This window comes from Nycticebus coucang, chromosome 7 (genome assembly GCF_027406575.1).
Source record: "Nycticebus coucang isolate mNycCou1 chromosome 7, mNycCou1.pri, whole genome shotgun sequence".
Classification (NCBI taxonomy): Eukaryota; Metazoa; Chordata; class Mammalia; order Primates; family Lorisidae; genus Nycticebus; species Nycticebus coucang.
This window is the reverse complement of record NC_069786.1, coordinates 124,396,442-124,410,223: the sequence shown is the minus strand read 5'-3', so window position 1 is coordinate 124,410,223 and position 13,782 is coordinate 124,396,442. Positions and strand designations below refer to the sequence as shown.

Below are 13,782 nucleotides of genomic sequence, written 5' to 3'. Positions count from 1 at the left end.
GGCAAGGGGTTGTGACTCTGTCTGAATTAATAAATACATAAATAAAAAGTAAATAAAAGTTAGTGTTCTCATCCCAAATGGTTAAACTAGGATCCTAGCCTAGAGCATGAATAGCAACTTTACTTTGGGCCATAACTATAAAACTAGACCATGGAACAGGAAAAGTCTTTAAGCTTGCTGGGAGGGAAGAGGTCTGGGAGACGAGGGAACTCTGTGCCCAATCACGAGGACAATCGGATCATTAAGAAACAAGTGGATGGGAACAGCTCTTATCTACTTTCACACTTCTGCTGTTTAGTGAAGGGGCAGCTCCCGCCCCGCCCGCCCCGCTGAGTCTCCCAGCAGCATCAGCTGCTCTTTGCTGGTTCTCATGAGCACCAGTAACTAGAAGTCCTCACCAGGTCCAGGCCTCTTGGTTAATGAAACACTCCTATCCTCAGCAGCCCATGACTGAGAGGTGCAAACAATTTGATGTTTCTCCCTGCAGGTTTCTCAGCAAAAATAGAAAAGCATTAAAAGAAGCTGCCTGTCCTATGAAACACTGACGTGAGTAATCCAGACTTGCAGTCTCACAAATAAAAACCTTATATGTATTTGGAACGGCGTTTTCAGTAAATTGCTGTGTCTGAGATGCGGAGTTACTGGGGAGCCCTTAATAAGCAGTACCATGAACCACAAGCTGGGTCTGAGAGTTGGAGGCAGATCTCTGAGGATAACAAGGTTGGAAAGGAGGTTCCACAGAACAGCGGGAAGGAATGCTCGCTGAGGAGCTATCAATTCCACCTCTCTCTTTTCAGGTGATGTATCTGAACCACACCAACAACAACAAAGTAAATGCTTGAGAATCCTGTTTATGTAAGAAGATTTTCATAGAAGGAAATTCCAAAATCAGATCACAGTTTCTAATTACTATGGTTCCCTTTATTGTGATAGTAATAATGAAACATTTTAAAATTGATCATTAAGATGGTCAATGTTCTACATTCCCATTGGGACTTCTTTAATTCACTAGGCTGTTTATTTTATATATCAGGCATATTGAATTGTGTGTCACTACATCAAGAGAGGACTGCTTACCTTGAGCACCAGGGTTCCCTCTTGGGCCTGGATGTGCCCCCAGTAAACCTGAAAGAGATAATTTTGATAAGTTAAAATTTTGTTAATTTCATTACATTACATCTATATGAAGGAATTTTAATTATCACATACCCAGAACATGTCAAAGTTAATCAGTTCTATCAGAGAAGAATCTTGAGAGCAGGGAAGGATTACAATGTCACTAATGATTCTATCCAAAATAAAAGTCACAGATCAAAGATAATGAGCAAGTTGTACCTGTTTCCCCCTTTTCTCCGGCTGGACCAGGAATTCCATCGCGTCCTTGATCACCTCTTATGCCCATTGGTCCAGGAGATCCTGGGAATCCTGGAAGTCCTGAAAACACAAAAACCATGGCATACCAAGAGAGGATTTATTTCCTACCGAGGGCTTACGGTGAATATCAGGGAGATTTGTGGGGTTTTATTGAAGATGCTAATTTTTCAGAACTGTAGTTATGGGAAGCTGAATTCTCAATGAAAAATATGCACAGATTAACTATCATGGGGGTTACCGCTTTGCAATATTTCGGTTGGCAGATATTTGAGTGAGGCAGTTGGAAATATCTAACCCCACTTGTCTACATTTTTGTCTGGGTACTGAGTAACTGGGAGCTCCGTTCTACAGAGTGGTGGGTGTATAGGGATTCTAACCTCAGGCAAAAACATGCCTCCCTCATGACAAGGACGTAGAGAAAGTACAAAAATGAAACCTGGGGGGCCTTTCATTCCTGGAGAGCCTGGGAAGCCTTTGATTCCTTTATTACCCAAATCACCACCAGGACCCGGTTTTCCTAGAAATGAAGAGAGAGGGGAAGGAAAAAAGAACATCCAAAGATAAATGATGATAATGCCCCAAATGGTCAGTTCTAACAGTCCCCTGTGCTGAAGCCGGCCTGCACGAAGCTCTCTTTTGCAGGTCACCCCAGGGTTTTGAGCTGGCTGCCATTTCCCCAGAGAACCACAGCAGAGATATGTCAAATCATTTGCAATGGTGTATGCACACCAGCCACATGGTTTAAATTGTCTTAAAGTAAGATGCAAAGCTGCAACCCAATACTTCAGCAGTTGTTTTTTAATAAAACAACACAAAAATGTAAGCCCAAATTGGAAGCTAAAGTTTAATCCAGAAGTGTGTCAGAAAAAAAGGTAGAGAACACAGTATTGCAGGTTATGTGTCCCCACCCCCAAATTCTTGTGTTGAAGCCCTAAGCTGAGTACTTGAGAACGTCTCTGTGTTTGGAGATAGGGTTATTAAAGAGGTAATTAAACTGAAATGAGGTCAGTGGGGTGGGACCTAATCCGGCATGAGGGGTGTCTTTATAAGAAGAGGAGACTGTGGCCCAGAGGGGAGACACAGGGCGAAGACGCCGTCCACAAGCCAAGGATGGGACGGAGCTGAAACTGATGCTGCCGAAATCCTGATCTGGGTCTTCCACCCTCCAGAACCGTGAGAAGATAAATGTCTGTAGTTTAAGCTGCCCAGTCTGTGGTACTTGTTACAGGAGCCCCAGCAAACTAATACAAATATGGTAAGATTATACCAGGGACGACCATTTCACATCTCTGGGCTGAATTTGTTGAAAAGTTTTGTTTTCAGGAGCAGGTTTTGATAGTTCAGTCTATCAAATGGGCTGACTATGAATCAGGTTTCTCCTGGTTAATTCCCTGTTTCTTAGTGTCTTAGAATTTGAAGTTCAATGTTAAGTCAGCTTTCTATTTACTGAGATGATTCTGGGAGGTGAAGCCCACACTAAGAGGAATGAATGCTTTCGGCTTCCAGAATGGTAAAGCCAAGGCTTACCTGGGTGGCCGGGACTTCCAGGATGTCCAGGCGGTCCCTCGGGTCCAGCAGGCCCTGAAGGTCCAGGTGGGCCAGGTGGCCCTCTTTCTCCTTTCTTTCCCATGTCACCTGGCAATCCTGGATCCCCCTTAAATTTAGTCAGAGACCTTTAAAATTCTCATATAAGCAGGATATGCAATTAGAATGAAGTATAAACATCATTCATTCATCAATTCATACTTAGTACCTGCTATCTGGCAGCACCGTGATAGGCTTGTGGAGCCCTGCACAAAATAAAAACTCGGTTCTCTTCTAAAAATTTTTAAAAAGTATTTCAAGATGGGTGCAACAAAGCATTAAACCAAGCAAGGGGTCCTGCTTAGCATGGGACCTCTGTGACAGTACAGGTGGAATACCCATGCAGCCAGTCTTTACCAGGATGTAATGACCGCCATATATATATATATGATACATGTATACAGCCCCTGCCTTCACGGAGCTTTAGAGACCATTAGGGAATCAGACATTAAATAATCGCATAAATATATAACTACAAATTTTCTTTTCTTTTCTTTATATTTTTTTTAGAGATAGAGTCTCATTTGTCGCCCTCGGTAGAGTACCATGGTGTCACAGCCCACAGCAGCCTCCAGCTCTTGAGCTTAGGCGATTCTCTTGCCTCACTCTCCCAAGTAGCTGGGACTACAGGCACCCATCACAATGCCCAGCTATTTTTTTGTTGCAGTTTGGTCCGGGCCGGGTTTGAACCTGCCACCCTCCATATATAGGGCTGGCACCCTACTCACTGAGCCACAGGCACTGCCCATAACTACAAATTTTGATGACTAACTGGGGGTAAAACTAAATGGATATATGTCCTACAAATTCTATCTATGCATGCAGATAAATATGTATCAATCACATATTAAAAATCTTTCAATGATTATTATTTGTTAAATCTGTACTTCAAAAAAAAAAAAACCTGCACTCCAGTTTTATGATAAACCACAACCACGTGGGTGATGGAGACTTAGATATTTTCTGTTGTAGCCAACCAACTCTTCCTCTGGTTTGTTCAATGCACAGTTCTAAAAATTTCTTTTGGGTGGTTGATTATGAAAACTCTAAATCTAAATGAAAAAACTATTAATTAACTAAATATGAATTAAGTCAAATAGGATTCCTCAAGAAAATATCTCAGTGGAAGAAATCTCTTCTTGAGACTCTTAAATCTCTGAGAAAAAACTTAATCTAAATAATAAAGAGAAAAGGAATTTGTCTATGCTCCAAGTAATAAATGGTTGCTTTCTTGTGTTACTGTGGTATCTACAATTTTATTTCTTGTTTCAGCAATTACTACTAGAGAATATAGTTGGCATAAATCTTTAGGAAAGGTGGCATTTTATTGGCTCAAAGAAAAGGAGAATTATTTTATGTTTTCAAGTCATGTGCATATATTCTTTAAAATATGTTGAAAAATATAGACTTCCTTACAAAAAACATAATAAACATTTTGGAATTTGACAGGCAAAAAAAGAAAGTTTGGTGGGTTTCTTGGGATGGCATAGATTTTGCTAGGGGTCCGTGGAATCTCATGTTAACAACTTCTGCTTATAGGAATTTCTATTAATTATTCTCTAGTGGTCTATTTTTGGCTTTTAGTGCAACTGCTGTACACAGAAAGGCTGAAAGAAAATAAACCTAAATAGGCAACCAAATCCTGGTGAAACATTTGGTTGCTGCCTCATATAACATGCCAACAAGGGCTAAATTAAAGGAATTAAAGGAATTTAACCTTTAATTTAACAGAGCACCAACATCAAGAACACTGAGACAAGATAAAAGTATTTTACATAATGGAATGAAAATACTATAATTCCAAAACATTTAAGATAAATGAATTTATCTTTGGATTTTGTTCTAATGACGCTCTAAGGTTATTTTATTTTGTATCTTTTGTTATGTCTTAATAAGATAAATGTTTTTGATTATAAGGTTTAGAAAGTAAATTTTTCTAAGTTTGTGTGAAATGAGTCCATAGCAGAGACTGTCCACTTAGTATCACTGCCCTGTTAGTGTGTGCTGCCCCCTTGTGGCAGCTCACTTAAATTGCAGGGACAGCATGAGGAATTTCTTGGTGGCTGAAAGACACTTTCAGAAGTTGGCATCTATGTGATAGGCATCCTCAGTCATGGTGACAGGATTAAAAAATTCAAATAAGTGCCTGAAAGTATAGTAATAGTTTCAATTTCCTCTGCCCACATTGAATCTGGATACTTGTTGATGTTTCAAGGGGCTCACACTACCAAAACATAAATATTTCAGTGGCCTATATACCATTGGTCCTTGTGGTCCTGGCCTTGTACCTTCTGAATAACCTCGCTCTCCCTTATCTCCTTGGAGACCATGAGTACCTGGGAGGCCTGGTCTTCCAGCTTGACCTGGGAATCCCATAGTTCCCTTTTTTCCCTTAGAACCTGAAATTAGGAGAAAAATAAGGTGAAAAAAATAAGGTAAAATAAATAAACATGTGGATCTGCAAGTGTTCTTTGTCTTCGTGTAAAACACCCTTCTCCCAAGAAGTTGCTTTTTCAGAGTCACAAATGCATCAGGTAGTTACAATGGCTGATTTTTATATAGCATCAGTATTTATTTTGTTGACACTCATATTCTAGATGCACACAGTACATTTACCTAAAAGCAAATCTAGTTGTTTTGCAATAACTACCAAGTGGAAAGCCAAACAACACACAATACAGAAAATGTAAAATTGTGACCCCATTGTGAGCTTGTAGGCTTACAACAGGACCCTATGTGTTACCTGGTAGGCCCATGTTCCCCACACTTCCTGGCACGCCTTGGGGTCCTGGTTCTCCAGGATTTCCAATACTGCCCAGATCTCCTTTGGGGCCTTGAGAAGAAATAAAGAGTCATATATCCTGCATGGTTCCCAGCCATAGTATATGCTCAGTAAGTATTTGTTGCTCGCATGAATGAATGAATTCAGAACAGCCTGACCAGCTGGTTTAGGTACTTGGTTAGCCTTCTTTTTGCTTTCAGATAATGAGGGAACTGGGAATTCAGAACATGTAGAAGTAGAGAAAGTTAGATTCCCATCAGCAGGACTGGATTTTAAGCATCAAAATCATCTTAGGACTAACACCAGCAGGAAACGGTCGGCTCCTGTGACCACAGAGTAATATATTTTCAACTTCAAACTGAAGTTTCATTGCCATGTAATGCATTATTTTATTGAATTTGTAATGGGAAGAGTGGGGCTATTTTAACTATTAAAAAAATATTTTGCAAACTCAATAACTTGTATATAAAAAAGGAAAGAAGCAAATCTAAAAACACTTAAACTTTACATTATCTCATTTTTGTCTCTGATATGTAGTATTGTGATAAACTATAATTTGTAACACATACCAGCACATTTAGAATAAAACATTGAGAGGGAAAAATAATGGAACTATGTAGAAATTTTTATTAAAAGTCAATTTTTTTATTAATACATGTCTACTATAAACACCTTTATTTTAGTTGAATTTAGTAGCAAATTTCTGCTAGAACATTATCAGAGCAGAATTCATATTCAGCCCATAAGTCCAGAAACAAGGTTTATCACATTTAGAAAGAGGAAAATTTGAGACACGGTATTTCTATTCAAGGATCTGCTATACCTGGTGGTCCCGGTGGCCCACGTAGTCCTGTGAGGCCTTTTAAACCTGGCAACCCTGGAATGCCTCTGTTTCCTTTTTCACCAGGAAATCCTGCAGATCCTAAAGTTAAAAACCGGGTTAGAATTTTATTAGACTCCTCCACATTCTGGTTTAAATTGATGGTATATATTAATATCCCATCAGCATATTTGCTAAGAGCATGGGAAGATGTGGGCTTCTATCTTTTTAAGAAGAAGTTTAAATGAGATGATCTGTGCAAAGCATTAGCACACTGCCTGGCAACGAACACTGGCAATAATCATATTTACTCTTTAAACATTTTAAGAAGTAACAACCTAGATACTTCCTCCTTTTTTTTTTTTTTTCAGTGCTCTAAAGACAGAGCACTATCTATTACCTTTTTCTAATCTGGACTATGCCATTCTCAATCCATGTATTACAATTGTCATTTATTAAGTATTAGGTAAACCCAAAGACACACTGTCAATCAGCTATAATGCTGGGATTTGTTTGTTTGTCTGTTTCTTATCTTCTCTTTTCTTTCTTTCTTTTTTTTTTTTTTTTTGAGACAGAGTCTCACTTGGTCACCCTCAGTGGAGTGTCATGGCGTCCTAGCCCACAGCCACCTCAAACTCTTGGGCTCAAGTGATTCTCTTGCCTCAGCCTCCTGAGTAGCTGGGACTACAGGTGCCCGCCACAATACCTGGCTATTTTTAGAGATGTGGGTCTCGCTCTTGCTCAGGCTGGTCTTGAACCTGTGAGCTCAGGCAAGCCACCCACCTCGGCCTCCCAGAGCTACAAGCGTGAACGAACCCACCCCCTTCCCAGGCATGTAGGGCTGGGATTAGAATCCAGTTCTGTATGGCTAGAAAGCTCATAAACATCAAGGACATCATTATACTCTCCCTAACACATGATTTTGATCCTATTTTTCTCTTGCTCATAAATCTCCATGGAATCTATATCACCTACAGAGTACATGACAAACTCCTTCCACTGTGTGAAGCATTCTACAATCTGGGGCCTGGCTTTGTGCCTTTTCTCAGGAAGATGCACTTGCTTTGGCTGTTTTCCTGGTTAGATTCTTATTTGTCCATTCCCATATGGATTAAGTATCTAATTAATAGACAGGTCTTGTGCTAAGTACTGAAAATATAAATAAGTCACATCAGCTTGCCACAAGTTTTTGTGTTTAGTTGGAGACAACCAAGTAAACAAGCAATTACTGTCCTCATGTGAGATGAGTTCTGTGAAAGAGTTGGGCAGAACATGCTCCAGGGAAGAATTTCTGGAAGAGGGTTATTTTTAGCTCAATCTTGCCGACCAAGTGAGAGCTGGCTGGGCGGAGAAAGCACGGAATGGGGCAGGATTCCCAGGCAAGAAAGGAGCATATGAAAGGGGGTAATGAGTGGTGGAGGTTAGGTTGTTCTGTTTTAAAACTTTTTTTTCCATTTAAGTAATTTATCACGATCTCAAAATATATATCATTTGGCGTGTTCATTTGCTTCAATTTTTTAGGGACTGGAAAAACATAGCCTTTGGGCCCAATCTGGCTTGCTTTTGTATGACCGGAATGCTAAGGATAGTTTTTACATTTTTAAAGGGTTATAAAAACAAAACAAAACAAAACAAAACCCAAGGAAGAATATGCAACAGAGACCATCTGTGATCCACGAAGCCTAAGATGATTACTATGTGGCCTGTACAGAAACCGTTTACAGACCCGCTGACGTCTTCCTCACTCCCTAAGTTGTACTTTCATCATGTTTAGGAGACTGAGTCTGCTCTGTTCCCCTCTCTGTATTCAGGACACAGCAGAATGCAATTCTACAGGAGTACATGTGATGTTGCTGGAGAGCCAGGCACAGGCAAGTGGAAAGAAATTTCTGTGCCAGTCTAAGAAGTTTGAATTCTTAAAGCAAGGGGAGTTTTGGGAAGATTTTAAGCCAACATTTTTATTTGCTCATCTGAATCCTACTTAATGATTTAAATCCTCTTTCACGGAGTTTTCTCTGACTCTCTGAGTCCCTGTGTTTTCTGCTTCCCTCAGCTGCTGCAGGGCTCTTACCATCAGTGGTACTTGGCAGCAAAGTGAGGAGGCTGAGTGTGGACGGAGGAACCAAGCACGTCAGTGGGAGGTCTGACTCCCACTTCCTCTCGCCATGACATGGAGCAAGGAACCTGGTCCCTCCAGTCCCCATCTGTACAATGGGGTGACAGCAACCATAGTACCTACTCCTGGGGTTGCTGTGAGGATTAAATGAGTTAATATTTTGTAAAACTTAGAACAATTTCTCCACCTGGTAAGTGCTATATAGGTCTTTGTGAAATATCATGACAGTACTAATTTGTAACTTGTATTATTCGTTATTTTTTTCTTTATATGCAGAAGGCCCTAGTGCAGATCACTTAAGCACAGGACAATGACTGCTTATTTGGATTCTCAATATCTCTTCCACATTTGCAGTCAAGACCTTTAAGTCAGAAATTCAGATTTAAATAAAATGCATTATACTTAAATTAGAGAGGTCTGGGTAATATGGTCTCTCTCTGTTGCTCTTTGGTTCAGTCTGTGCTCTTTGGTTATGCATTCGAAAAGCCAAAAGAAAACATACAGAACAGCTTTGATGCTCACTGTATTTTCAGTGAGTAAAAGAATTTTGTTAGAAGTGTAGGAACCTCCTGTGTTCCTCTGTGCTTTACAAAAGGCATTCTTCAATTCTACTTTAGTACTCACTGTACATTTATATGGTGAGAGTCACATTTTTGGCTTACGTAGGCATAGATACACCATTCGTATTTTTTCTAAAATGTTTCTAACATGACTTAAATAATCTAGGATAGGCCAGTGAGGTGGTTTATAAGAACTGGGAATTGGTAGCAGTGTTTTCTTTTTCATATCTTGGCTTAGACTAGTTCTAGCCGAGTTTTATAAAATTCATGTTACTTTCTATTTCATTGCTATGCTGTGTTTGCAGCTCTCTCTTCAACACCAGGTTACATGAGGACTAACTCAAAAGGCTTTTGCTTCCAGACTCCCCCGTTGTCTTATCATCACATTCTGTAGCACGCTGTGCAGAGTTTTTTGTTTGTTTGTTTGCAGTTTTGGCCGGGGCCAGGCTAGAACGCACCACCCACGGCATATGGGGCCAGCACCCTACTCCTTGAGCCTCAAGCGCTGCCCCTGTGCAGAGTTTTTAAAGCAAATCTTCGCTCAGACTGCAGTGTCAAGCATATAAATATTTGTTGAATACAATCTCATTTCTTAACATTCATTACAAATTTCTCAAAACTTGATTTGGTTTTACAATTGTGAACAAATTTTTCTCTTATTCTTTCCCTGCTGAGAGTCTGCAAAGATAATATTTTACCCAGCAATTCTCTGTCTTTCTAACGTTACTTGGGATTAAATTTGGTCAAGGAGACTACAAGGTAAGCCTCCTTAAAATGTGGTTTTAGTCTGATTGCATTGACTATATATGACGATCAGAAAAAAATGTATCCTGGTAGTTAACAGAATAAAATTGAATTTGGGGTAGAGGTTTCAATTTCAGCCGGAGAAGTTATTTTCTTTTTCTTTTTAATTTTTCTGAAGAGAGGATTGTCTCATTATGTTGCCCAGACTACACTAGAGCTCTTGGCCTCAAACAATCAATTTCACAAAGTGCTGGGATTACAGGTATGAACCATTTCCCAGCCTGATAGTCAGGTTCTAAATGTAAGAAGTTCTTTACCTTTTTGACCTGGTTCTCCTTTGTCTCCTATTAAGTGGGATATTTGAGAAGGTCCGGGATTTCCTTTATCTCCTGGTTCCCCTTTGGCTCCCAAGGGTCCTCTCTTGCCCTTCACTCCTGGAATTCCAAGGCTACCTAACAGACAGGAGTAACAACATCATATCCTCAATTCTTTAAGTAGTTTATAGGGATCCAAAAGTTAACAGTGCTTGCAATAAAACAGAACATACCAAACAAAGAAGGCTAACAATACTAAGAACTTAATAGTTTCCAGGGAAGTAATATATGCCTGCCGGGAGAAAACAGAGGTCTACTCTGATGGAAAAAAGGATTAAAAATAAATCAAAATCAAATAGTTGTTCTCTCAGAACTATTTTTCCCTAAAGAATGAAATGTAACTTATTTTGCTGCTAAAGAAATTGACATTGCTGATGCCTCCTGATAGCTGGAAAGACACTCTGTCACTTACCCCTCTGCCCTTGGGCACCTGGGTTCCCAGGAGGCCCAGGAAGGCCCGGTGATCCAGGATAACCCATCATCCCCATGGTGCCTCGGTCTCCTGTGGAAACAAATTAGCACCCAGCAGCACACGTTATACTGATGAGAGAAGTAAAACATTCAACAAAACAAAATAAATTATACTTAGAAAGTGAGATTGGGAGTTGAAAGAGTGCTTTCTGTAAATAGGAAAAGATGGATCAGTGGATGACTTTTTACCTCATCTACGTGGATATCATTGGTAGCAAGTCACCTTTATGGATGAGTCCAGAACAGACTAAAGTTTTGATGCATTCCATCCTCCCACCCTCTAACCAATGGCTTTCTATTATACCCCTTTATTTTATTTTCTTCATAGCACTGGGTTTTTAACTATAATTATTATTTTTTTTTTGTTTTTGTTTTTTTTGGCCAGGGCTGGGTTTGAACCCGCCACCTCTGGCATATGGGACCGGCGCCCTACTCCTTGAGCCACAGGCGCCGCCCCTTAACTATAATTATTATTGCTCTCCTACTATGATTAGGGAGACTGTCCACTTATGCGTCTCTAGAGCAGTGATTTTCAACCAGTATGCCATGAAAACTTTTAAAGATCACTAATTATTTTTGAAAGAAGTTCAAAGCACAGTAAATGTGCCATGAAAGTTTAGCTATAGGTTTAAATGTGCCATGAGATAAAAAAGGTTGACAAACACAGCTCCAAAGCCTAGAATAGTGTTGGCATAGGAAAGTAGCTTAGTGATGTGAATGAAGGACAATCTGCTGATTAAGTTGTTCTGGGCTCTTCTCTGGAGGGGAGATCAGTGAGGTCCTCATGTCACAAGGGAACTGTTAGAATATTCTCCCCAAACATATAAGCTATAAAAACAGCCACAAAATAAAAAGGATTACAAAGGAATATTATGAAACACTCATGACAACAAATCAGATAACTTACTAGACCAATTCCTAAAGAAACACAGGGCGGCGCCTGTGGCTCAGTGAGTGAGTAGGGCGCCGGCCCCATATGCTGAGGGTGGCGGGTTCAAACCCAGCCCCAGCCAAACTGCAACCAAAAAATAGCCGGGCGTTGTGGCAGGTGCCTGTAGTCCCAGCTACTTGGGAGGCGGAGGCAAGAGAATCGCGTAAGCCCAAGAGTTAGAGGTTGCTGTGAGCCGTGTGACGCCACGGCACTCTACCGAGGGTGGTACAGTGAGACTCTGTCTCTACAAAAAAAAAAAAAAAAAGAAATCCTAAAGAAACACAGATTATTAAAACTGACTCAAGAAGAAATAGAAAGTCTAAATGCATTTTTAACAAGTGAAGAAATTGAATTAGTAATTTAGAGACTTCCCCAAAAGAAAAGCCCAGACAACTTAACTAGAGAATTCTACCAAATTTTAAAGGATAGTAATTCTTCACAAACTCTTCCAGAAGATACAAGGAGGAGGAAAGGTTTCCTAGCTTGTTCTATAAGAATTACCCTGATACCCAAACCAGACAAAGACATCACAAGAAAACTACAGACCAATACTCCTCCTGAATATAAATGAAAACATTTTCAATGAAATACTATTGGTACAGAAAACGGCTTACACAGCAAAAAACAGCCATATCTGAATTACATTCAGGTAATTCTGAAATGTGATCACTCCCACCACACTTAATACTAACAGAAAAGCATAGAGTCAAAAACATAGGCCTCTGTACAGTTTACAGAGCCACCTAGGGGGGCAAATGTGGAAGAAGATAGAAGAACAAAAATAAAAATAGAAAAAAGGATACCTGGTGGCCCTACGAATCCTGGGTTTCCTGGATACCCTTTCTGACCAGGTGGTCCCAGCTCGCCTCGATGTCCCGGCATTCCTGGTGGTCCACGTTCTCCAGGAAGTCCTGACCTATCCAAGCCTGGAATCCCCGGGTCTCCCTTTGGCCCTGTTTCACCTCTTCTGCCTATATATAGACAAATGGATAAGGAGGTAAACAAATGAACTAACACACAAGTGCTTTCCCCACCAACTCCAGTAGTATTCTATAGATATTTACACGTGTGATTTTGGGCAAACTGCACGCTTATCTGTGTATGTGTGATGTGAGTTTATTTATTTATTTATTCAAAGCCCCCATCTGTAAACTTTCTGAGATCCCTTCTGCCTCTAACATTCTCTGTTTCAATGATTCATGCAAGTAATTTAAGTATAGGATTTACATCTATTTCTTGGTCCTGCAAGCACATTCTGGGACTATACTGTTTGACTGAGGCTCAGTCTTTAACCTGAAGAAGACACAGAGCCACTCGGAGGTGAGCCTCTAGATGCTTCTGGAAACAATAATTATGCTGCTGTAACAATTAACGTCTTGGCCAAAAACTTGTGAATATACACGCAGTGTAATAGCCCACAGACATTAACTGAGTTTTAAAGAATTTTTCCAGAAACAGTTCATTAGATCTGGTTGAGAGGGTCAAAAACAATAGAGTAAGTTTCCCATTGTCTGAAACACCCAGCCTTACATCATTAAGATTTATCTTCCTGTCCTTTATTTCATGTTGCATGTAAAACAATCAACTAAAATTTTCATTTATAACTTTTTTGACTGGTATCTTTGCATACTTTTACTCCATTTTAATAACAAGGATAAATTTTTTTTTTTTTTTTTATTGTTGGGGATTCATTGAGGGTACAATAAGCCAGTTACACTGATTGCAATTGTTAGGTAAAGTCCCTCTTGCAATCATGTGTAACAAGGATAAAATTATACTTTAGTATACTTATAAAAGTATTAAAGGTAAGATGTTTTCTGAGAGTTTGTGTGTACATAAATATATGTAAATACACACCTTCACCTCTTCCTCTCTCTCTATCTCTCTGTGTCTCTCTCTATATATCTAATCTATTTCAGTGTTCATGCTTTCTTGCAAAAAGACACAAACCAATAGAATATTTTAACTTCTTCTATAGGTGGCACACACTGCCATGTGCAACAAACCTATGACAGCAAGGTTGACA

General features: G+C 39.8%; 1 protein-coding gene across 4 annotated transcripts in view; it reads right to left on the bottom strand.

The window, feature by feature from the left end:
• Positions 1–13,782, bottom strand: part of COL4A3 (collagen type IV alpha 3 chain) — a 176,609-nt gene that overhangs the window by 25,853 nt on the left and 136,974 nt on the right. For all 4 annotated transcript variants that reach the window (XM_053598282.1, XM_053598283.1, XM_053598284.1 and 1 more), the window contains 10 exons: positions 12,560–12,727; positions 10,767–10,856; positions 10,298–10,432; positions 6,564–6,662; positions 5,702–5,791; positions 5,218–5,357; positions 2,902–3,028; positions 1,811–1,891; positions 1,336–1,434; positions 1,078–1,125 (listed from right to left, as the gene is read on the bottom strand). In XM_053598282.1, the coding sequence (XP_053454257.1) occupies positions 1,078–1,125; positions 1,336–1,434; positions 1,811–1,891; positions 2,902–3,028; positions 5,218–5,357; positions 5,702–5,791; positions 6,564–6,662; positions 10,298–10,432; positions 10,767–10,856; positions 12,560–12,727 (1,077 nt within the window). The remainder of the gene's footprint in view (positions 1–1,077; positions 1,126–1,335; positions 1,435–1,810; positions 1,892–2,901; positions 3,029–5,217; positions 5,358–5,701; positions 5,792–6,563; positions 6,663–10,297; positions 10,433–10,766; positions 10,857–12,559; positions 12,728–13,782) is intronic.